Below are 25,978 nucleotides of genomic sequence, written 5' to 3'. Positions count from 1 at the left end.
TCCTCCAACTCCGTTCGTGATGCCTCAGTGGGACTTGAACTTGGTTTTGACTTTCCTGATGTGCGCTCCCTTTGAGCCCCTTCATTCCTGTCCTCTCCGTCTTCTCACCTTAAAGACGGCCTTCCTGGTAGCCATCACCTCTGCCAGGAGAGTGAGTGAGCTCCAGGCTCTTTCTATTCAACCTCCTTTCTTGTCTGTTCATCCTGATAAGGTGGTTCTTCGGACTAGACCTTCTTTCCTGCCCAAGGTAGTCTCTGCTTTTCACATTGGGCAGTCCATCACCTTGCCCTCCTTCTTCCCGCCTCCGCATCCTTCGAAGGATGAAGAGCGGCTCCATCGTCTGGACCCAAAACGTGCGCTTTCATTCTATATGGATCGCACACGCCAGTTCCGGGTGGATGACCAACTGTTTGTTGGCTACGTGGGTGAGAAGAAGGGAAGGGCGGTACAGAAGCGGACCATCTCTCGGTGGGTCGTCCTGTGCATCAAAGCATGCTACTCTTTGGCTCGGAAGGAGCCTCCTGTTGGGCTGAGGGCCCATTCCACTCGGGCTACGGCGGCTACTACTGCCCTGGGCCGGGGAGTCCCTTTGCAGGACATTTGCCAGGCGGCTACGTGGGCCTCGCTGCACACCTTTGCGAGGCACTACTGCCTGGACAGTCAAGTCCGGAGGGATGGCTTCTTTGGCCGTTCGGTCCTCCAGGACTTTCTGGTGTAGGTTGTATTGGTTCGCAGACCCACCACCGGGGTTGGTATTGCTGGGGTATCTATTCTAAGGTAAGGAATCTAATACTAACCTGTTTCTTTCAGATGAACAAGTTACTTACCTTCGGTAACGATATATCTGTAAGAAACAGTAGTTAGTATTAGATTCCTTACCGCCCCACCCGTCCTCCCCGTTCTGCGAACTGATACCTAGGGTTAAGGACATCCCTTTCAGGGCCCTAGTTTCAAATGGCACCAGTGTTGGTTCTCACATGGCTCTGCGTGTTCTGGCGCGGAAAAGCTGTGTGCAAAGAACTGACGTCAGCGCGCGGAGGCGGCGTCTATATACTCCAGCGACGTCATCACGGCGCACGACGCCGACGACGCGGAGCCGCAGGGGACGCCTGCAGACGACGCCTACCGACGCGCAGGGGTACTGCTACGCAAAAGTTTCCGGATCCAGACTGACGCCTGGGGATATTCTAAGGTAAGGAATCTAATACTAACTACTGTTTCTTACAGATATATCGTTACCGAAGGTAAGTAACTTGTTCTTCCCGTCCTGTCGACCCACCGGCGCTACCTGCGGTTCATGGTAGGCCACAAGCACTTTTAGTTTACCGTGCTCCCCTTCGACCTTACCAGCGCCCCTCAGGTGTTCACGAAAGTGATGGCGGTGGTCGCAGCTCATCTGCGCAGATCAGGGGTTCCAGTCTTCCCCCTATCGCAACAACTGGTTGTTGAAAGTGGGCTCGCCCCAAACAGTCATTTCCCACCTCCAGACTACGGGCGACCTCCTGCACTCGCTGGGGTTCTCCATCAACGTGCCGAAGTCGCACCAGTGCCCCTCTCAGAAGCTCCTTTTCATCGGAGCGTTTCTGGACTCGGCGCAGTTTCAGGTTTATCCCCCCGAACAGCGGGTTCGGGATATTCAGGCTCTGATTCCGATCTTTCAGCCTTTATCCCGAGTTTTGGTCAGGTTGAGACCGTCGGCTTCTGGGGCTGATGGCCTCCTGCATCCTTCTGGTGCATCACGCCAGGTGGCGGATGCGGGCCCTGCAGTGGGACCTGAAGTTTCAGTGGGCACAGCATCAGGGCAACCTATCCGACCATGTCCTGATCTCGGAGGGCACTGCGAGTCAGTTGCAGTGGTGGCTCACGAACCGCGATTGGTTCAGCGGCAGATCCCTTTCCCTACCCCAAATGGAGCACGTAGTAGTGACCGATGCGTCCCTCATGGGTTGGGGGGGGGCTACACGGGGGAGGCAGAGATCAGAGGCCTGGTCTCCAGCAGAGTCCCGGCTTCATATTAACCTTCTGGAGCTGTGGGCGATCCGTCTTGAACTGAAGGCATTCCTTCCCTCTGTCCGGGGCAGTGTAGTGCAGGTGTTCAAAGACAAGACCACTGCCATGTGATACTGCAACAAACAAGGCGGGTGGGGTCGTGGACCCTTTGTCAGGAGGCTCTGCGCCTCTGGACATGGCTGGAACACTAGGGCATCACCCTGGTGGTTGAACACCTGGCAGGTTCCCTGAACGCCAGGGAAGACTAACTCAGCCGCTGGTTCATGATGGATCACGAATGGCGTCTGAACTCGGACGTGGCGCAAGCTCTATTTCGGCAGTGGGGAGAGCCTTGGTTAGATCTATTCGCCACCAGAGAGAACGCGCAATGTCATCAGTTCTGCGCGTTGGAATTTCCAAGGTGGCACTCGCTCGAAGACGCTTTTCGTCGCGAGTGGAGCTGCTGTCTCTCATACGCCTTTCTCCCTTTACCACTTCTGCCCAGAGTGCTGAAGATGATCAGGCGAGACCGGGCTCAAGTCATCCTTGTGGTTCCGGACTGGGCACAAAGATACTGGTATCCCGAGCTACTCAGCATGTCAGTCGATCCCCTGATTAGTCTGCCTCTTCAGGAGGACCTTCTGTCGCAGTAGCAGGGGACGGTCCTCCACTCGAACCTGTCCAGTCTCCACCTACATGCGTGGAGATTGAGCAGCGACAGTTGAGGCCATTTGACTTGCCTCCTGAAGTCTGGGATGTGATTCTGGCAGCCAGGCGTCCCTCCACGAAATCGGTATACGCCTGCAGGTGGAACAAATTTGTGGCATGGTGCACAGCAAAGGCTGTGTATCCACTCTCTGCCCCCCTTTCAGAGGTTCTCGTCTTTCTTCATTCTCTTGCCCGGCAGGGCTCTGCTCTGGGCACTATCAAGGGCTACCTCTCGGCCATATCAGCATTCTTGAGGCTTCCTGATCAGCCTTCTCTTTTCAAGTCCCCTGTTGTGAATAGATTCTTGAAAGGCATCACACACATGTTTCCTCCTGTTCCTTTCGTGATGCCTTAGTGGGACTTGAACCTTGTACTGACTTATCTGATGTGCGCTCCCTTTGAGCCGCTTCATAACTGTCCTCTACGTCTTCTGACTCTTAAAACTGCATTCCTGGTTGCCATCACCTCTGCCAGGAGAGTGAGTGAGCTCCAGGCTCTATCTTCTAAACCTCCTTTCATCTCTGTCCAGCCGGACAAGGTTGTTCTGAGGACTCGTCCTTCTTTCCTGCCCAAGGTGGTTACAGCCTTTCATATCGGGCAGTCCATCACCTTGCCCACCTTCTTTCAGCCTCCGCATCCCTCGAAAGAGGAAGAGAGGCTCCACCGTCTGGACCCAAAACGTGCACTCTCCTTCTATCTAGACCGCACACGCCAGTTCCGGGTGGACGACCAGCTCTTTGTTGGTTACGTGGGCGCTAAGAAGGGACGGGAGGTGCACAAGCGGACCATCTCTCCGTGGGTCGTCTTGTGCATCAAGGTTTGCTATTCCTTGGTGAAAAAGGAGCCTCCTGTGGGGCTGTGCGCCCATTACACTCGGGCCACGGTGGCTACTACTGCCCTGGGTCGGGGAGTCCCCTTGCAGGACATCGGTCAGGCAGCTACGTGGACCTCGCTGCACATGTTTGCTAGGCACTACTGCCTGGACAACCAAGTCGCTTTTTCGGCCGTTCCGTTCTCCAGGACTTTCTAGTGTGATCTTGGTTCGCAGACCCACCACCGGGGTTGGTATTGCTGGGGTATCTATTCTAAGGTAAGGAATCTAACACTAACCTGTTTCTTTCAGATGCACAAGTTACTTACCTTTGGTAACAATATATCTGTAAGAAACAGTAGTTAGTGTTAGATTCCTTACCGCCCCACCCATCCTCTCCGGTCTGCGAACCGATATCTTGGGTGAAGGTATATCCCTTTGAGGGCCCTAGTTTCATGGCACCAGTGTCGGTTTCTATCATGGCTCTGCGTTCCTGGTACGGAAAGCTATGTACAGAACTGACGTCAGCGTGTGAGGTCGGCGTCTAAGTACTCCGACAACGTCATCCCGGCGATCACGATGCCAACGACGGAAGCGGAGTCGCAGACGACGCCTAGCCGCAGCAAGGGGGTACTGGTGACGAAAACTTTCCAGACCCAGCCCGACGCCTGGGGATATTCTACGGTAAGGAATCTAACACTAACTACTGTTTCTTACCGAAGGTAAGTAACTTGTGCATTAGCATGCAGAGTTCCGGTCGGGATATCTGCTAGGCAGCAACGTGGCCTTTACTTCACACATTGACCAAGCACTACTGCCTGAACAGTCAAGTTTGTTGGGACGGGCACTTTGTCAGTTCCGTCCTGCAGAGTGTTTGCAGACCATCCTCCAGGAGTTATTGCTTGGATATCTATTTTAATGTAACGGAATCTGCGGCTAGAAGTCTCTATCAGATGAACAAATTACCTTCAGTAACGCCTTATCAGGTAGGGATTCTATCTAGCTGCAGATACCAACCCACCCATCATCCCCGGTCTGTGAACGGATTTCTAGTTAACAGGCTATTCCCTTTTCAGGCCCCTAGTTCGACATACCAGTGGTAAGTGTTCTTCAGAGCTTCGCGCTCCCGGCGTGGAAAGTAACGAAAAGAAACTGTCAGTCCACTGAAGTGGCGCATATATAGGCACCGTGCACATAACTTCTGGCGTGGATGACTATACCATGCGGAGTTAAACAATGCCACCTCCCAGCGCTCCGGGTTACTGCTCATGACAAATTTCTGGATCCAGCCTGACGCCTGGGGATAATTCTAAGGTAAGAAGGTAAAGAATATTCGGCTAGATCGTCTCTACCAGATAAGGCATTACTAAAGGTAAGTAACTTGTTCTTCAGTTTGCAGTGCTCCCTTTTGGCCTCACCAGTGCAGTAGCCACAGAACACCTTTGAAGGTCAGGGTATCATTCTTTTCCTACCTCAATGATTGTCTACTGATGGCGAGCTTGCCGCAGGCAGTCGTCAATCACCTCCAGTCGACGGCAAACCTATCATCGTTGGGGGTACACTATCAATGTAACAAAGGAGACTACACGGTTCCCCAAAGAGAAAAAACTCTGTCGAAAGTTGAAATCAAAGTTAGTGAAGGCACACAGGAGGGGAATCCTCCTTGTTGGAACTAGAGTCCTCACACATCCAGCAAGCTAGGTGTCATGCTTCATCATATGGGCTCGCTCCTCGTCGGGTCGGCGGTGCAATACCCGACGGGCACCCATAAAGGGGCTCGTTAGCGGAGATCTTTTGTTCCTGCCATATGGTGCCGTGGGTGTGAGGGCCCTAGGGAAAGAAGTGAAGGGTGTAGATGTGTATAAGTGGTTAAAAAAGGTTGGGTTATCCACATAGAACTTTAATAAAGTGGTGACCCACCTCACTAAAAACAAAGAGAGTGGCTGTTTTCTGGCTTACGGGTCCAGGGAAGCAGTAACCTACTCTATATAGCAATGGTCGACATGTTTCATGCAATATTATTCAAAGCGATACAGTGCATTTCTTCAGGACCGAACCAATCAATCAATCAGCGAATTTGTATAGCGCGCTACTCACCCGCTAGGGTCTCAAGGCTCTGGGAGGAGGGGGAGTTGCTACTGCTCGAATAGCCAGGTCTTGAGTTGTTTCCTGAAGGAGAGATGGTCCTGGGTCCGCCGTAGGTGGGTGGGGAGGGAGTTCCATGTCTTGGCTGCCAGGTAGGAGAAGGATCTTCCGACGGTTGTTCTGCGAATTCGTGGGACGATGGCGAGGCTGGCGGAACGGAGCTGGCGGGAGGGTGTGTAGAATTTCAGGCCGCTGTTGAGGTATTTGGGGCCCATGTCGTGGAGAGCCTTGTGTGTGTGGGTGAGGAGTCTGAACGTGATCCTCTTGCTGGCGGGGAGCCAGTGCAGGTCTCTCAGATGGTCAGAGATGTGGCTGTGACGGGGAATGTCCAGGATGAGTCGTGCAGAAGCGTTCTGTATCCGTTGGAGTCTTTTCTGGAGTTTGGCTGAGGTACCAGCGTAGAGGGTGTTCCCGTAGTCCAGTCGGCTGGTGACAAGGGCCTGGGTGACCGTCTTCCTGGTTTCGGTGGGGATCCACCGGAAGATCTTTCAGAGCATGTGCAGGGTGTTGAAACAGGATGACGAGACAGCGTTGACTTGCTTGGTCATCGTGAGGGAGGAGTCCAGGATGAAGCCCAGGTTGCGTGCATGGTCCGTTGGCTTGGGGGCAGTGCCCAGGGCAGGGGGCCACCAGGTGTCGTCCCAGGCAGAGAGGGATGGTCCCAGGATGAGGACTTCCGTCTTGTCTGAGTTTAGTTTCAGACGGCTGAGCTTCATCCATTCCGCGACTTCTTTCATTCCTTCCTAGAGGCTGGCTCTGGCGGTGGGGGGGTCGTTAGTGAGGGAGAGGATCAGCTGGGTGTCGTCCGCGTAGGAGATGTTTAGGTTGTGTTGGTGTGCGATGGCTGTGAGGGGGCTCATGTAGACGTTGAAGAGGGTGGGGCTGAGCGAGGAACCTTGCGGAACGCCGTAGATGACTTCGGTGGCCGCGGATTGGAACAGGGGGAGGCGGACTCTCTGGGTTCTTCCGGTGAGGAACGAGATGATCCACTCAAGGGCCGTTCCTTGGATTCCGGTGTTGCTGAGGTGCTGTATTAGGGTGCGATGACATACGGTGTTGAAGGCTGCTGAGAGGTCCAGGAGGATGAGGGCAGCTGTTTCCCCGTTGTCGAGCAGGGACCTGATGTCGTCGGTGGCTGCGATGAGGGCGGTCTCGGTGCTGTGGTTTGCTCGGAAACCGGACTGTGAGGGGTCGAGGGATCCGTTTGTCTCGAGGAAGGCGGAGAGTTGTTTGTTGACGGTCTTCTCCAGCTCTCCGGGAAGGTGGCGGATGCGAAGGAGCTGTTAATGATGTCCCGGAGTTGGGGTGCGATGATGGAGTCGGCTTTGTTGAAGATCTGGTGTGGACAGGGGTCGGTTGGGGAGCCGGAGTGGATGGTGTTCATCGTGCGGGTGGTGTCTTCGGTGCTGACTGGGATCCAGGTGCAGAGGGTGGTGGTGGGGGGCGCTGGTTCGGTGGTTGGGTGCGTGGTCTGTGCGCCGAAGCTGTTGTGTATGTCGGCGATCTTTCGGTGAAAGAACGCGGCGAGTGAGTCGCAGAGGTCTTGCGAGGGAGTGATGTCGTCGTTGCAGGCGCTGGGATTGGAGATCTCTTTAACGATGCAGAAGAGTTCCTTGCTGTTGTGGGTGTTGTTATCCAGTCGTTCTTTGAATGTTGTCCTTTTGGTGGTTCGGATCAGCTGGTGGTGTTTGCGGATGGTGTTCTTGAGGGCTGTCATGTTTTCTGTTGTCTGGTCGTGGCGTCAGGCTTTCTCGAGGGTGCGGCAGGTCTTCTTGGAATTTTTGAGGTCATTGGTGAACCACGAGGCTTTCTTGCTCCCGCGTCTGCTGGGAGGGTTCTTCAGTGGTGTGATTTCATCGGCGCAGTTGGTGAGCCACTGTGTGAGGTTGCGGGCTGCTTCGTTGGGGTCCCTCGTGTTGGTGGGAGGGTGCTGGCTGAGGGAGGTGGTGAGTTGGTCGGTGGTGATCTTGGTCCAGCTTCTGCGGGGAACCTGTTGCGGGTGGTGGTGGGTCGTGGGTCTCCTGAAGTTGAAGTGGACGCAGCTGTGATCTGTCTAGTGTAGTCCGGTGGAGTTGCTGAAGGAGATGTGCTTGCTGGAGGAGAAGATGGGGTCTAGCGTGTGGCCGGCGTAGTGGGTGGGGGTGCCCACTAGTTGCTTGAGTCTGAGGTTGGCGAGGTTGTCCAGCAGGGTGGAACCAAACTATCTACACTAAAGGGTTTAAGGTGAATAGTGTTCACACCCTACTGTTCAAAGGGTAAACACGGGGTCCCGCCATGGCTGAAACCCCAGTCAGTGGAAGCGTCTGCTCCAACGGTTTCCCCGGGCGTTGACCCCTCACTGTAGATGTCCTGTTCTCGGTGGGACAAACTTTCGGAACCTACCCCAACGCCTTTCCCTATTAATGTGTCAGTCACATCTGACACCTTTGCAGACACGCCTGTTCCTCAGATCATATATAAATATGGAATGGGTTTCATGCCTTTCCCCTATAGTGGCGAGTCCAGAACATTCAGGCTATGATCCTGATGTTTCAGTTTCTGTCCTGGATCTCAGTGCAAATTACTCTGAGGCTTTTGGGAATGTTTGGCTCATTCATCCTGCTGTTATACCAGTTGGCACAAGCGGCCGCTGCCGTGGGATCTCAAGTCCCAGTGGGCAGAGCATCAGGGAAGGTTGTATCCAGATTTCAGAGGAGACAGCAAAAGATCTGCAGTGCTGGCTACTGGACCATATTTGGGTCACTTGCAGACCCCTCTCTTTACCCAACCCGGATCGGACAGTGGTGAGAATGTATCCCTTCTGGGTTCGGAAGGTCATCTAGGAGAGGTGCAGATCAGAGACCTTAGGTGGAGACTCGACTCCACATCAAGTTGTTAGAGTGTAGAGCGATTCGCTTGGCACTGTAGGCCTCCCAGTCTAATATTAGAGGAAATTTGGTGCATGTTCTCATTAACAACACTACCTCCATGCAGTACTGCAACAGACAGGGCGCAGTTTGGTCTTCGGGACCTGTGTCAGCAGGTTGTAGGCCTCTGAAAGCGACTGAACCACCAAGAAATGTCCTTGTTGGTAAACCACCTGTCTGCATCTCGTACAGTCAGGACGTATGAACTCAGCTGCAGATGCTTGGCGGTTCACGAATGGCAGTTGCACCCGGAGGTAGCACGGAGCATTTTCAGTCAGCTCGATCTTATCATCACTGCAGAGAACCCGTAATGTCAGCACTTTTGTGCGTTGGAGTTTCCAAGGCTGCTCTGTCTTGGAGAAGCCGTTCATCTACAGTGGCTCATGGGACTCCTGTATGTTTTCCCACTGCTTCCTCTCCTACGCAAAGTTCTGTAGAAAATCAGTAACAACTTGGCTTAAGTCTTTCTAGTGGCACTGAATTCAGTCAGGAGAGCGTTGGACCTGAAACTCCAGGACATGATTATTGTCCTCCGATCAAGCTGACACTTTTGAAGGATCTTCTGCCACAGTAGCAGGGCATGGTACTGCACCCGGTCCTGTGCAATTTGCAACTCCATGTTTGGAGACTGAGTAGCCGCAGTTGACTTCTTTCGACCTTCCTCCTTAGGTCATTGATGTCTTCCTAGTGACGAGGATCCCACCACAAAATCAGTGGATACCAGTCATTGGGATACATTTGTGGGTTGGTGTGGCACCCAACAAACTGACACACTACAAGCCTAGTTGTCTGAAGTTTTAATGGTTTGTTTTGTGGGTTTTTTTTGTCCCTGGCCCAGCAAGGCCTTTGTTTGGGCACTGTGAATTTGTTGGATTTTTGCAGTTGCTGGATCAAGCTTTTTTTGCTTAAGTCAACCTTGGTTTCCTTGAATATCTTTTGTGGCACCTCAGTGAGAATTGAACTTAGTTCTCACTTTGTTGATGTGCACCCCTTTTGAGCCACAGCACAGTTATCCAGTAACCCCTTTGGCGCTGTGTGGGAGAATTAATAAGTGGACGGGATTCGGACAGCCGGGGGCCGTCCTCAGCACACACCCACCTTGACGTCTGACGGCCAGAGGCCGTCCTGAGCACCGAAGAGGTTAAGACTCCTGACATTGAAACTGGTCTTTCTCATCATAATACTATTTTTCAAAGTGCGTGAGCAAGCTGCAGGGTATTTCTGACAATCCGCTTTATATGACTTTCTTCCCAGATGAATTGGTGTTGAGGATCCGAGCTTCCTTTCTACCGAAGATGGTCATCCAATTTCATATCTGGCAGGCTATCACCCTTTTGGCATTCTTTGCCCTAATGGACCTCCTAACATCATTGTGATTCACTATCAATGTGCTCCCTTTCATCTGAGCCATTCTGGACGTGGTACAGTTTCATAACTTTCCCCTGGAGTTGAGAGTCCAGGATATTCGAATTATGATCGTACTGTCTTTGCCTCTGTCCTGGCTTTCAGTGCGGATGAGTCTGAGGCTTCAGGGATTGCCTGCTGGTGACATGGCAAATACGGGCTCTGCAATGAGATCTTAAATCCAAGCAAACGCATCTGTCCTCCGATCAAGCTGCTGCTTCAAGAGGATCATCTGTTGCAGCAATAGGGCAGGGTCCAGTGACCAGGCTTCCACACTTTGCTCCTCTAAGCGTATAAATTGAGCAGTGGCAGCTAGTCTCTCTTGATCTTCCTTCGGAGGTCGTTAATGTTATTCTGGCTGCCAAACGGCCATATGCCAAATGGTGTACACTGAGTGCTGTCACAGGTTTGTAGCTTGATGCAGCACATGTCAGACTGACCCGCTACAAACTAAGCTGTCTGAAGTGTTGTTTGTTTTATCATTGGACCAGCAAGGATTTGCAGTGGTCACTGTTAAACACTCTTTGTCTACTTTTTTAAGGTTACCAGATCATCTTTCCTTCTTTAACTTTCTGAAAGATTTCCCACAAAAGCCCTTGTAGATGCCACAGTGGGTCCTGAAATTGGTCCTCACTTTTCTAATGTGCACCCCATTTGAACCAATGCACAGTTGCCCATTATGTCCATTAACCCTGAAAACAGTTTTACTTGTCATGATAATGTCAGCTCGTTGCATGAGTAAACTGCCACAATGTTCTTTCCAGACAAGCTGGTGTTAAGAGCTTGAGCTGCATTTCTCCCGACTGTAGAAACACTTTTCCATGACAGGCAAGCTATCACCTGACTTTCTTTGCCCGCCTCATCCCTCAAAAGAGCAGGAAAGACTCCATTCTTTGGACCACAAAAGAGAACTCGGTTGCTGCTTTGATCATACCAAAGCCCATTGATTTGATGATCAGTTTTTTGTGGGTTTTTCAGGAGCAAAGAAGGGCAAGGCAGTGCAGAAAAGAACTCTCTCTAAGTAGGTAGTCATCTACATAAAGTCTTCTACAAGCTATCTAAGAAGCAGCCACCTGAAGGAGTAATGGAGCATTCCACTTGAGCCAGGGCTGCTACTACTGTCCTTGCACATGAAGTGCGTGTCCTGGATATATAATGGGGTACTACATTTGCATCAGTGCAACGTTTGCAAAGCACTCTTGCCGTGACAGCCAGGTCTGTTGGGATTGGCATTGTGCCCATTTGGTCCTGCGGGACATTTTTCTCTGAGACATTCCACAGACCCACCACCTAGTAAGGTACTGCTTTGATATCTGTTCACAATTGTGAAATCTGTGGTTAGAAGTATCCATCAGAAGAACAAGATACTTACCTTAGGTAATGGCCTTCCTGGTAGATAACCAATATATCCACAGATTCCTTACCAACCCTCCCTTTTCTCTGGTCTGTGGAATGGACTATTTTTCCATCTTAAAGCCCAAACTAGAGAGCTGCCCACTGGTCAAGTCTATTTGCCAATGGACTTTGCTTCTGGAGTCACTGACAAGTCTTTGAAAGAAACTGATGTCCCTGTGCCTGTGTGGTGCTTATGTTTCCCTACTCGTCACTTCTGGAGTGAAATGACGTTGATGCAGAGCCATGTGACAACGCCTGTGAGGGCCTTTGGGTCTACCACTTTCAAGCTAAGCTGCCTAAAATCCTTTTTTTGTCTAGTCTTTCGCCCGGTAAACTCTTGCCATAGATGCCAATAAATATTTATCGGCTTCCCTACTTTTCTACGTTTTTCAGATCAGCCCTCCCTGTTTAAGTTTCCAGTTGTGATGTGTTTTTGAAAGGGCTTACATCTGTGTTACCCCTGTGCCTTTTATTATGCCATAGTGGGACATTAGCTTGAGTCTAACTTTGATGTGTTCACTATTCTGTTCTGTGCACAGCTGCTCACTGAGATTTGGGACCGTTAAAGGTGTTTTCCTCATTGCGATTACTTCTACACTCCATGTCAGAGAGCTACAGGCTCTGTCATAACAACCTGCCCGTATGCCTCCTTCTTTCGCGATAAGCTGTTGCTTCGGATCAAGACATCTTTTCTGCCAAACATAGTGTAATTCTTCCATGTGTGGCATTCTATCATGCTCCTCGTTTTATTTTCTCCACTGCAAATCCCTCTAAAATAGCGATCTTTATTTGTTTGGATCAAAAGCGAGCCCTTGACTTTTACATTGATTGAACCGGGGAGCACAGAGTGAATTTGGCAAGCCTCTTTTTGTGGTGCTCTCTGGTATGAAGAAAGGAGGGCAGTCTAGAAACAGACTTCATCCTAATAGTTTGTCCTCTGCATAGGAATTTGCTGTGCCTTGGCCAAGAAGGGCCCTTCTGAGGGTCTTCAAGCACATTCTACCAGAAGCTAAGGCTCGGGTTATACTGCTGGAAATCTGCCAGACATTACTGTCTAGATTTGCAGGTTCTAGTATAGGGACATTTTGCCCACTTGATTCTACAAGATTTCATGCTGTGAATACCACTCATCAAATCTTCCACCTTTAAAAGTGAGGAATCTGCAATTATTCACATCCATCAGGTAATTACCTTTAGCAACACTCTTTTTTGGTGTTCTACTCTAAAGTTAGATTCTGCTCACCCCTCCAACCCTCCTCTCCCCTCATTCTGTTGAGTAGACTTCTAGGCTTAATAAGGGTCCACGATGGATTATGCACACTGTCACAGTTGTTGATCTGTACTGACGCTCCACATCTAGAGGCACGTAATGCTTTAGGGTTAACTGATGTCAGCATGCAGGGGTAATGACTAAATATGTCTCCATCCTGTAACTTTTGGAGTTAGGGCAAAACCACCACGGAGTCAGGTAGTGCTGCCTCGGCATGTGAGAGGAATTATTAGAAAAGCTTCTGATCCAGTCTAGCACATGGCTTGATTCAGAAGGTGAGGCATCTGTGGTTAGATAGACAATAAACCAGAAAGAGCGTTTCTAGAGTCTTTTTCTTTTGTTGCAAAACTTAGAAATTGAACTGTAGTATGAAGCGCCATGTAAAAACAAGTTATTCATAAATTATAATGGTAATGGTGAATTGGTATAGATGACTGCTGAGGGGTGCATAACGATTTACTGCATTTTTGTTTGCTTATCTGCCTAAAATAATTTGTAGTATGTTAAGTGATTGAAATCTGTTTCAAAATCATACATGGGTTCTTTTTGGTAGTTCATCAACCTTGGTGGCTTATTGCTGCACATTATGATGTGCCCACATCCCTCTCCTGCATGTATGTATGCTTGGATGAATGCTGTGACTTTGAGACTGATATTTTAATTTGTTATTCATAATATTATCATATCAATTGATAATTTTAGGCGATTTGACTTGGTCTTTTATCTTATGATAATTACATGACATTTAAATTATGGTGCGATAGTTAGAGTGTGTAGTGGAAGTACAGAATTAGTCACATGTATTTTAGTTTTAATAGGATTTATAATAGAATTATATGTTTTGCAGATACATTAAGAAGATTGTACGGCTATTTTGTAACTTGGATGATACACTGAATTACCAATTTTAATAAATATACATTTTAAGGAATATTTTAATTTGAACTCACCAAAATTCTGAAATTTATTTTACAATCTTTTAACTTAGACCTCTCTCATTTTTCATTGTTGTGATTTAACAAGAGATATTACAATTTTCATGAGAGAAAGTTTTACAAGTTAACCTTTTTAGATCCTTGGTATCTGCTAACCTTTGTGGGCCTATTGTTCAAGAGAGAATTGCAGTCTTTAAGCAGTCAATTGTAAATGAATGCGTATTGTCACTGAACTGTGTTTGTCAAATAATATGCTATGGTTTTATGCAGGCTTTATTTGTATTTTTTTGGCTTGCAGCATATAGAGAGCCTTATCTCTTCGTGACCCACTTCAATTCCCTGGAGGTGATAGAGATTCAAGGACGTACAGCTCTTGGGTAAGGGCCTCTGTGCTTTTCACAGCACTTGCAGTCATCGGTTCAGCTAGTATAGGAGCTGGTATGGACATAACCTGGTATGTTCTTTTTTTTTGTTTGTCATTCAGTGCACCTGCCCGGGCCCATTTAGACATTCCTAACCCTCGATATCTGGGTCCTGCAATCTCATCTGGAGCTATTTATTTGGCATCAGTGTACCAGGACAAGCTTAGAGTCATTTGCTGCAAAGGAAACCTGGTCAAGGAATCTACTGGCGAGCATCACAGAGTTCCATCCATGACACGCAGGTATGAATTAGCTGTAGTTTACAATATAATTGGGCTGTGATCAAACAGTGCATTAGTGGTAGTTTAAAGATGTTTTGTAAAAGAGGTTTGTTAGAAAATGGTTTAATAGTTGAGGAGGATGTGAGTCCTTCCCAAGTAACGAGGCCAAGGTCTTGTCGGGTACAATACACAAGTTAAATAAATAAACTTGGGCTTTGCCCCTGGCAGCTGTGGCACAGAGAAGACAGTCTTAACTTACGGAAAAGTGTGCAAAGTATTTAGCTGTGGAAAAAAGAATTAAAAAGTCAAAACGCAACACAATAATCTCGAACCAATTCCTAAAAAAAAAAGGAGAAAGCTTTTTAATGGGAAAAACACCAAAAGAAATTCTGAAATCCAATGAGGTGGCCCGGAGATATGAACTTTAAATAATTTAGGGCAAAAAGCATCAAGAAAAGTAAAGTAGAAATAAGAAGTCGATGTTTGTGATTGACTGGGACCCAGGCACGGTTGCAGGTGACCACATAGAGTGTTCGTCGGATACTCCAAGCAGGTCATCCTTGTCAAAGATTTTCTTTTGATGTAAAATTCCTCCGGTAGAGCCAGAGCGCAAGCTGTACCCTGCAAAGTCCTCTCAAAGTCGGATAACTGGTGGGCGAGGTCGGAATTTGGTGATTTTGGCAGGAAAATTCATGTTTCGTACCTGCCAAAGTCCTCTTGTAGGTCGGATACTTTTTGTGCCTTCGCCCAGTGAAGATTTCTGCCTTCGACTTAGTCTTTTTTATGGAGCTCAAAATACTCCAGCAGGGCAAGCTGAAGCTGTATCCAATGAAGTACTCGAAATTGGGCATCTTTGTTACAAGGTCCCTCTTACACTTCAGAGGTCTTGGAAGTCCAAATATTTTCAGAGTCCCACTGGAGTTCACTCCTCAGTCCTGGGTATAAGTTGGAGAACGTTTAGCCACTCAGGTCTCCACAAGGGGCACAGACAATAGATAATTTTTTCTACTGTTCTTCCATAGGTCCAGATGCATTTTGATGAGCTGTAGGTGAGGTGCCACTTTTGTAGGTTTCACTGGTCAGTGGGTGGAGTGACTCATGGACACTCCCTAACTAATGAAAAAAAAGTTCCCAGTGGCAACACTTTCTACTTTTGCAGCCCAACTTGTTTCCCTTACTATCTCACAGTGCACTATTCTGATGCAAATTCAACATGGCAGCAGCCTTCTGCCCCTGGAGGTTTCTAGTGTACCAGGCATGATTACGTCGAGGTAAATTAACAGTTCCCCTCCTCAACTACACCACACTGTTCTAGGAATAGCTCCCCGCCTCACTTGGCTTGTGCCAAGTTGGCTACAGATGGCGCTGGGACCAAAGTGTTACACCCCCAGGTCTCTGTTTACACTTATATTTGAGTGGGCAGACCTTTCAAGTTAATAAAGTTCCTTAACATCCCCAGCTGCCCTTCTTCAGCTGAGAAGAGTCACATACATCACACCCAGGTATTCCTAACAAAAGGCCTAAGCCATTATTTTTGCTCTAGGAGCAGTTTTCACACCTCGCTAAGGAAAATCACTGATTAGGACCCACTGCTGTCAGGCTAATGCAAATTAGCCTACTGGAGATTCAGGCAGACAAAGTCTAACTTCTCAAAACTTACTTTTTCTAAGTATTTATTACTGATCCAACTTCACCAGTGGCTTAGAATTTTAATAAGCATTAAAGATGTTTGCTGAATAATGAATGTGGTGTATCCCAAGGTGCTTGGAATAGTTCATTGCACTTGCACTTTATTCTATGCCCACTGCTCTGTTTTAGTCTGTTCCAGAGGTTTTACTAATTTTGATTAGTTCGCGGCTTTTATGCAAAAATATTGTTTGTTTGTCTTTTACAACAAATTTCATGATTTAGTCAAATTGTAGTTTTACCTCATTTGCGGTCGCCATTCATTCCCACTGAATTTGAGACAGCGGGACTACGGTCACGGTCTGGTGCGGATTGGCAATTTGGTAACTGTGAGCCATTTTTTTTCTCCTCTTATTTGCACAAACTACTGCACAATATTGGTTAGCGTACTAGTCTTTTTTCCATCAATTCATTGACTGCATTCAGTGACTTTTCGATCGATTACGCTACACAAGGGAGCGTCTCTCGAACTTATGAGGCAATGCTGAGGTTCCTCTTTAGTTGACCCAACCAGCCAAGGTCACTGATCCGCAAGCAAATAACTTGCCCAACAACTTGGATGATTTGGGATAGTTGGAGGCTGCTGACTTTATTTAACATCACTAATTCCATCTCGTCAGGATCCCCGCCTGATCCCCACCATCCTATAGTCTGAAAGATGCTAGCTGAACGATTGGTCACCCCACTCCTGGCTTTCTGTAATCATTCCTTCCAATCAGCTACGGTTCCTGGAGCGTGGAAACAGTCTTTAGTTCTTCCACTCTTAAAGCCACTGCTACCCCCATAGTAATTAGCATCTTAAGACCTATTTCACTCCTGTATTCAGGTAAAATGCTAGAAAAGTGTGTTAATACAAAGCTATCAAAACTCAAAGGATAATCATTCATTTCCTACTAGACCAGGCACAATGTGGGTTTCGCCCATTATATGCGACTGCTGCTGCTTTGACTGCAGTACTGGATGGTCTTTGCATAGCAGTAGACAGGGGTCATCAGGTAGCCTTAGTGCTACTAGACCAGTGTCTACTGCCTTTGATATGGTCAAATATAACATCCTCAGTATACATGTGGGCAATATACCAATATACCTGCCCACATATTGCTTCACCTGCTGACCAGGGGGTGCCCTAGGCGTCCTCCCATCAGCCCAACTCAGTTTAATGTTTATCTCAGTCCACTGGTTCTCCTGATCAGATCACATTGTTTATAAATTCTTTCATAATGCCAGTGACACTCAACTTACTCTTACATTTGATCATACCACTCATTCACCAACAGTCTCTTTTCATAGTTGTGTGCATGACATCTCGAGTTGGTTGGGCACCAACTCACTTAAATTCAATAGTGAAACGACGTAAGTCATCTTTTGCCATGTAGGAAAACTTAGGCATGCTCCTCCAACAAACCTCTGGCCCTCAGAGGAGAATTTAGCCCCAGTGACGGTAATTTCATTTGAGAACCTGGTGTTACAAATGGACTTTGATCTCTCACCCTATTCCTGTGTCAACAAACTCTCTGCATTCTGCTTCTCTCTAATGCGGATTCTACGCAAAATCTTTACACTAATAGTACAAAGTACAATTTTTTTGGGGTGCTCATACAAACCTCATCAAACTGTTAGCTCTGATCCACTCTGGGGCACCCAAGATAGTGCTTTCCCTGCCACGAGGTGCCTCTACAACAGCTGGTCTGACCTTGCTTCACTGACTCATTGTGTCAAAGAGAATTCTTTTTAGGACGTGCTTGACTCACTGGGTGTTTTTCCCAGTAGGTCCTCGTCTTGTTTCAAATAAACGGTGAGATTATGTCCTTCAAAAGCCTTTACATTCAGCAAGTACTAACATATTAAAGATTTTCAGTCCGATAAAGCTCATGCAGGCGGCTTAAGTCTTAGTGCCCTTACACTGTGATCAGTGTAAGCAGACTTCTGTGTCTGAGGCCACTAGGCCTGTTCTTCATTCCCTAGCCACTATTGCCTAACCATAACTTTCCCTAAAGCTAAGATTGTCACTGTTTGTTGAGCACAAGTTTGAGGGTGTAGTAGTTAAATGGGCATAGTGGTAGTGATGGTCCCCAGCTCACAACCCTCACATTGAATTGTGGTTGTGACAGCCTGACTTTCCTCCAGAGCTGAGATTCCAGGATGGGTGTGCCCAGATGTGGGTCCGTTCCTCACTGTGCCACTAGATTCAAGATAGCCTGGCTGATATGGGGTAATGCCCTGAGACCGGTCTGAAGATGCCTGTTTCCGGTCCAGGGACGACCTGGCTTGACAATTCGGGCTGGACTGTTCCTGTAAGGAATAGGATCAAGACTAGTTTGCATCTGGCTGGGTCTAAACTGGGGTGGCGTGGTGAGCAAAAAGGCAATGGATTTAACCTAGATCTCTTGTTTGGGGGTGAATGTATGACTTATTCAGCACTCTGTCCATCATTTGTTTGCGTAGCACTTCCATCAATTTGCGGCCTGCACTTTGAACAGACAGCACCCCTTAATTGACATCGGAGAATACCTGGTGGGGTCAGAACAGCGCAACATTGCATAATACGCGCCCTTTCTAATTGGGGAGCAGCTCCCCGTGCCTTGAACAGTGGATAAGAGTCTTCCCTAAATTTGACATAAGTCCTTTTGCTACTTCCACAATTGACTGCTGGTTTTCCCTTGTAAGTCCCTAGTATATGGTATTCAGGTACCCAAGGCATAGGTACACCAGGGGTCTCCCATGGGCTGCAGCATGCATTATGCCACCCATGAGAGACAACTCAAACTGTGACAACAGGCCTGTCATTGCAGCCGGTGTAAGCTGGTGCTAACACTACTTATGACAGACATAGGTTTTGTTATATCTGAGGTCACTACACTTAAAATCTATGTCACTTCTAAGGCAGGCCTTTCAGTCCTGAAGGCAGGTTGCTGGGTTATAATTGCGAGGGTGCCCCTGCATGAGCAGGACATCCCCTACAAACCCCTGAGTCGATTCTCCAGGCTTTGTAAGTGCAGTCAGCCATTTTTATATATATAGTGGCCATGTGTCATCCTGAGACGGCTAACTGTATAGTGGCTTTGCCGAACCTGGGCATGTTTCATATCAAACATGTTGGCATCCTACCCCAACACCGTTACCGGTGTTGGAGGTATGATTCCATGCACTGGGGGGGCTCCGCCGGGAAGACCCCAGTACTCCATGTAAGTTCCTTTCAGGGTCTGCTAGCAAGCTAGCCCTGCTGCTGACCACAGACACGATTCTGCCCTCCTGGTGCTGAGCTGAGCTCGAGCAGGGGAAGGTAGAACAATGGGTTTCCTGTCACAGAGAGGTGTGGCCACCTCCCAGACAGGACTTAGTGTATTGGGCTGGGGTGGGGGCGCTTGCCAGCGCTATCAGACCTCCTTGGGTACTCCAGTTGGAACCAGTTCTGGGAGCCCTTGGCTCCCACTCTGGTGCAAAACTGGACAAAGGACATTGAAATATCCTCTTATCTGTCCATCCCCTGCTCTGGGAGGAACCCCTGAGTCGTCCTAACCCCTTTCTTAGGGTATAAAAGGGCTTACCTTTGGCTGGGTCCTCAGATTCACTGTAGGACAAGCCTCTAGCCTGAAACCACGTCACTCTTTTACCGTCTGGACACTTGGACTTTGCTGGGCTTTGCCTGGAACCAAGGCTGCATCAAGGAAGTCTCCTGCTGCTCCTGGTCTCGCTGTTCTGCAAGTCTTCTTCGTTGTCTGTGCTTCTTCCAGACCTGTGGGCATCAATGACACCCGAAGTAATCTCCCTTGGAGTGAAGGAGTCACTCAACTGCAAGAACCTAAACAAAGCGGATCGGTCTGCCGCTCCTGACTTCCCACGGTCTTTGAAAAGCTCAGCAACATGGGTGGTGGTTCTGCAACTCCCTCGAGGCCTGACCTGCCCTCTCTGCAATTTTGAGGCCAGTTTACCTCATCAGAACTGCTGGAACTGAACTCTTGTGCACCGCGTCGGCTTGTTGGTGCTCCCACCAGCCACCGACCCCTTCGTTCCTGACTTCTGACGTGGGAAAGCTTGTGAACAGCTCCTGGTCTTCCTCAGAGTCGCCGGGTCCTCACAGCTGCAGCGACAAGCTCCCGTCACCACGCCTGCATCTTCCGTCATCAGTGGGCATTGCTCTTCCGTGCCTCTTGGTCACCTCCGAAGTGGCATTGACTCTATCCCCCCTGCTTGCAGATTCTTCTCTTCAAGAATCCACCCTTGGATTCCACCGGATACTTGCACAGTCTTCGCCAGCTGCATCTTTACTGAAGTCCTCCGCTGTGGTTTACGGCGGTTTCCGATATCACTTAGCACATGTGTACCAGGCTTTCCTGGTGTAGGTATCCTGGTACCTAGGGTATCCACGGATGGGGTGACTTTCCAACCTTCTGTATTCCACAGGGTTTCTTCAGGGTCCACTGGGAGGGGTCCTTCTTCAAAACTGCAACCGCAACTCACCAGTTGACTTCTATTGAGTACGCGGCTGTGTTTCCACTCTGCTCACAGCCTCCATGGGATTGCTGGGTACTATCTTAGGTGGTTCCTTGTGTCCACAACTCTTCTGAGTCTCCTGGTCAAGGTCCCGACTTCGGTCGCAGTTTGCATTCCACTTTCTAGTATATGGTTTGGTCTTCCTCTGAAGACCTCGGTGTATTGTGCTTACTTACCTATTTACAATTGAAGTATTGTGTGTATTTATGTTGATATCTCCTAGTAGGAGATATAACAATCTGTTAGTGAGTGTTGTGTAATAAATAGACCTATTTTTATAACTACACTGTGTGGTTCTTTTTTGTTTAACCTACACTATGTGATTTGATCTGGTAAAACAAGCTGCTTAACACTCCTTCTGGACTAAGCCTGAAGGCTGCTCGCCACAGCTACCACTTAGAGAGCTTTCTATGGTTGTCTAAAACCACTAAAATCACCTTAAGGGTTGTCTGGATTAGTGCACGGTGCTTCACTTAAATAAGTGTGCATATAAACTAAGCCAGCCTCCTACAGGACTTGAGTATATTTTTCTTTACAGTGTTTTCCCATAAATGTTGAGACTAATCTACTGCTACAATGGTTTTACTCTTGCCATGTAATGCGGGAGACATGTTGACAATATGTAGTGTCCCAGTCCTTAATTGGCTGAAACATCAGAGAAGAAAAAGCTCCCATTATAACTCTCTATCCTAACACGCGTTGATTATAATCTGTGAAGTACAGTCTCCTTCTGCAAATACTCCCTCATAAGAATCCGGCAGTTGAGTCCAGAAAATCGAGATCGTCTGCTCAGTATACCCTTTATTTTAGAAACTGAACCTTGTAAGCCAAATCAGGCTTATTTTAATGGCAATCAGGAGTTTCAAATTAGTCCTCTCCATGTTCAAGAAGGGCTTGAGTGTCATGTTGGTTATTGTAATTTCCACTGCACATCTAGGATGGTTGCTGCCTATTCCCCTATCTTCAACGGAACCCTCTCTTTGTGAGGCATCCTGGCTCATCGTTGCGGCTGCCTTTTGAAAGTGCTGCATAGGAAGTCCTGATCCCCTACTGCCCCTTCTTCCCTACGGATAAGTCTTTTCCTAGTTGGGTCCATGGGAAAAGTGACCCCTCTATTTTGATCTGGTCTCTTATCGCCGTAATCCTTTGAAGAATGAGAATAATGCTGGTCAAAGGTTTGATATCACTCTGAAGCCCTAATTTCCCTCCTATTTCTCCTTCATTTTTGATAATTACTTGTACCTGCAGATTCCTCAACTTTTTAATATCCCCTGGATCCAGAAACATTGCAAACACTCTCCAAGTCAGTATTTGGCACTGGTTCTATGGTGTTGTCCCATACTGCACAGATGTGGTGTCACTGAACCCATACAGCACCGGCATCCTAACATCTGTTCCCTTTCTTCTGCGTCCTGCAATGCAGACCCACAGCAGCTGTCTGTGAAATTTTTCTCTGAATTATTCACTGCCTGAGGTTGTCTCCCCCCAAATATAATTAGGCTTTAAGCCCTGTCACTTTTGTCATGGATAGATGTCCATTTCAGATCTCCGTGTAGTTTGTCTTACGTTTTTGGGGCTGAAGGATAACTCTAAGTTGAGCAACAAGTGTGGCCTCATGCGTACCACATCAATAAAAAACCAGGAGACTAATCTTTTTTTATCTGAGCACATGTGATGAACACTGGGCTCAGTAGTGATAGTTCCATGTCTGGTTCAAATTAGCAATCTTCTCCGTCCTCAAACTCATCAAAGAGAGAGGAAACTGAAAAAGGAGAGTCTTCTAAGCACAGGTCACGCTTGAGTGGCAGTACCCACTTGGCATTCTGCACTTCCACTGTTTCCTCCTCTGAGATGGTTAACATCACACTTGTCCCCTAGAACAGGACCTAGTCCAGGTCATGTCCCCACCCTCTTGTAAGATTCATTCCAGCCATCATTCCAGGCTCTGAAGTATCTGCTCTTCCCAGCTTACCCAGAATTCCCAACACAGTTCCTACTTGCTGTGATGGTGCTATTTAGAAATGCTGTGTTGCCCTCTGGCACTCCTGCGGGACCCATGGAGCAATTTAGGCCCCTGTCTGTGGTACTACCAGTGGGATTTCCCTTTGTGCCAGTCACTTTAATGCCAACTACAAGATGCCTCTGTGGTGTGAGCAGTGCTCTGGCAACCAGTACTCTGCTGGTGGTTCTTGTTCTGTTGCTGTCTGAAGCTCCAGCTCTGTTGGCAGTGATCCCAACCCATCACCCAAGCCCTTTCCTAGCCGACTCTTGAAGTCCAGAAGGGAGACAAAGCATCTTGTAAAAGAATCAGGTACAAGTAGGGCATCACTCTGGGCCTGCACGACGGCTTGAGTTGTGGCAGACAATAGAGGATCTGTTTGGGTCACATTTTGATCCAATCTGAGCCCTAAGTGATACCACATGATGACGATAGTAGCGAGGTGGCACACTTGCTCTCTCCTGGTGACTCAGGCACTGTATACTACTTGGCACTAGAAAGTGCCAGCAGATTTGACACATCTTTCGAAAAGGACCACAAGGGTCCTTCGGGGCCAGACCCCAGAGGTGCCTTATTCATGGTAGTTCTGAGAAAGGTAGCTGAGATGCAGAAATCGCCACTTCCCAAGTCAAATATCTTGACTGCTATATTTCAACTCATTTCCATGGCCTCCAAGTCACTTCTCCCATGCTAGTGGAGCCCATAAAAGTAGTGTGGAGCAAGCAGAAACCCGCCCGGTGGTCAGCAGGCTTATAGATGTACATTACAGATCAGCGTCTGGGATTTTCTACTCATCGCCTGGTAGTGCAAACCTCATCACACATAAAACAGAAACTGGAGCATTTCCCACTTCACCTCCGAAAATCAAAGAAGCTGGAGGCTATGGGCTAAAAAGTATTCGCAGCTGTGGGGTTTTCATGGAGGTTGAAGAACGCCAAATGCCTTCTCCCCAAACATACCTACGCACTCTGAGAGATGGCAGGCGCAGCGGTTCTCAGTCTGTCTTACAATCTCAAAGACAACTTTGGCAAAGTAGTTGGGAGGCCTTGATACTAGAGGCCCTAGACACTGCAGATTTGCTGATGGGGTCCTCTGTTGCCCTAAGAAGGCATACCTTGGTATGATCCAAGGGCTATACTCAGGTGATGGCCAATCTGTCCTTACGGATATTCTGTTTGATGGGTCCCGTCTTTTCAGCAACAAGGTGGAGTCAGCCCTGGAATGCATCAAGGCTGCCCTAGTTTTGAATCAATCATTTTGTGTTCACCCCAATATTATTGAGTTCACACCTGGTAGATCCCTTTAGCCCCAAAAGGAAGTGTGTGCTTTGCAGAGAAAAGAGGAACGTGCAGGTGTGTTTCACCTCCTCTCTAGCGAGGTATGGTCTGTTTCACAGGTGATGTTGAAAATCAGACAAACCTGTCAGAGAATCACTTTTCTGCAGATGATTAAGCAGGGCCCAGCTCTTGTACTCCAAAATCCGTACACACCCAGTACAAGTGGTATTTTACTGATATGATTATCCATTAAGCATTATTCATCTGCAAATAGTGTATCGGAATAATTTTAATTATTATAAACAACGCAGCAGGTAATATGTAAATAAGAGCAAATGTTTCAGTAAACCACAGTCCTATTTTATGACACACCCATTACGAATAGCATGTTCGCTACATCATATGTTTGAATATAGACTGCCATCTAACATGGACAGTTGCATTCGTTTATTATGTCAAGCCACATGCAGTTTCTATGTTTACAATATGCTGTCATCAAGTCTGCAGTTCTGTCCTTCAGCATTTCTCCGAAGGCGGGAGTCCATGTGTCTATCCCTGCACAGGTGTCTTATACAACATTATTACCAATGATGTCTTATGGAGCGAGGAGGGGGGTCAATGATGCTTGACTCTTGCTTTGATACAAAACAACACCCCTTTACAGAAGCATGGTAGCTAATGCTACCTGTCCCTTCTAACTTCGAAGAGTGATCTCCTCAAGGTTATTCCCCTTGCAGTTACATGTGCACTAAAGAAGTGTAAAGTTTTGCTTTTCTACATTGTTAATTTGAATGGGGTCACAAAACATGGACTTACTTGACAAAAAATATGGCATCGAGCACACATTTAGCATCACCAAACAGTCTGCTTTGCAAGGTCCAGTGTTTATTACACACATTCTTTGGTATTAAATGTAGGCATGTCTGCATAGTCAGACCTGTCTTGCATGTAACATCCATTGGTATCATACGTAAGCCTTGCCATATATAACTACATTGGGCCATCAAATATAACACTCAAATCCTGTTCCATAGTGATGTTTAATGTATTATGAGGGATTTATTGCAATGTCTAATCTTTAGATGTTTTTTTGGTTAATTGTTTTATTATATACAGTAGTCCCAATAAGAGAGGTCCGCCTTCATACAACGATCACATCACCAAGCGGGTAGCAGCAAGTCCAGTGCCCACTGAAGTACAAGGCCTTCAAAGGGAACCAAGCACACCACACCGGTATCGGGAAGGCAGGACAGACCTACGCAGAGACAAGTCTCCAGGAAGGCCACTAGAGAGAGAGAAATCGCCAGGCAGGCTGCTGAGTACCCGGAGGGAACGATCACCGGGCCGCATGTTTGAAGAGAGCAACAGGGGACGTATACCAGCAGGAGCCATAAGAACACCACTGTCACAGGTCAATAAGGTAAATACTTGAGAAGCGTCCTTCACTGATGTGCTGCAGTCCATATTCCTCAACTGTGGAAAAATGAATGTATTTAAAACAAATGCCTCCTAACAAGTGTTGGGCAAGATGCCTCACTACTTCTATGCAATGTTCCAAGTTTATAGGATGATGTGAGTGTTTTAAAGCTCAGCTTGAATTTCACTTGTGCCTTGCGAGGAATCAGCCTTTTTGAGGAAGCTGTATAGACCCAGGAAGGATGTTGTCCATTCCAATCAGTCTGATCGACCGCCCACTTCTTGCTTTGATGCCATCTGCATCTTCTAGATATTTGCTCCCAGCATCTAAAAATCTAAATCCTATCTAGAGCACCCACAGCCCTGAGAACCAAGTGCACCGTCTGTAATGCACAAAGCCAAAGAAATGTAACATCCACTTCAACGCAGATAAATCAAGGCCACTGATCCTCCTTCGTTAAGCTCCACTCTTCCAGATGTGTAGGATGCTCGTCTGGTAAGGGAATAGAGTAGACCATTGATGCACTGCATAAAGTATAGCTTTTTGTAAACCTGGGCACATGCCTCATTACAAAAGAACTAAAACATATTCCTGCTCACCCTTAGTTTAGTCCCTCTTTTCCAGCTTAGTAAATGGGCATGTTTCCAGCATAGCTCGTGCAGGCTCCTACTTTTCATATTTCCCATTCAGACACTTGTTACCTTTTCGGCTAGGAGTTTTCTCTTGCCCATTGTCACCCCCATGCTTATTCAAGGGCATTGGCTTTGGCTGAAGTTCACCGTTTCCAGGAGGCTCTGATCCTGTAGGTCACTTTTATCAGTAGGTGACGCATAGTAGTTATGCCTGCAGTCCATAGGGCTGGACAGTGAAACATCATGTCTTCTGATGAATGTGCATAT

General features: G+C 47.7%; 1 protein-coding gene across 4 annotated transcripts in view; it reads left to right on the top strand.

Annotated features, from left to right (window-relative positions):
• The window catches only part of CIT (citron rho-interacting serine/threonine kinase), a 1,315,032-nt gene that overhangs the window by 1,229,694 nt on the left and 59,360 nt on the right, over nucleotides 1–25,978 (top strand). For all 4 annotated transcript variants that reach the window (XM_078667654.1, XM_078667653.1, XM_078667652.1 and 1 more), the window contains 3 exons: nucleotides 13,862–13,940; nucleotides 14,048–14,227; nucleotides 24,779–25,082. In XM_078667654.1, the coding sequence (XP_078523780.1) occupies nucleotides 13,862–13,940; nucleotides 14,048–14,227; nucleotides 24,779–25,082 (563 nt within the window). The remainder of the gene's footprint in view (nucleotides 1–13,861; nucleotides 13,941–14,047; nucleotides 14,228–24,778; nucleotides 25,083–25,978) is intronic.

The sequence above is a fragment of the Lissotriton helveticus genome, chromosome 11 (genome assembly GCF_964261635.1).
Source record: "Lissotriton helveticus chromosome 11, aLisHel1.1, whole genome shotgun sequence".
NCBI classification, from domain to species: domain Eukaryota; kingdom Metazoa; phylum Chordata; class Amphibia; order Caudata; family Salamandridae; genus Lissotriton; species Lissotriton helveticus.
Note: the sequence above shows the minus strand (reverse complement) of the source record. Positions and strands in the feature narration are given on the sequence as shown.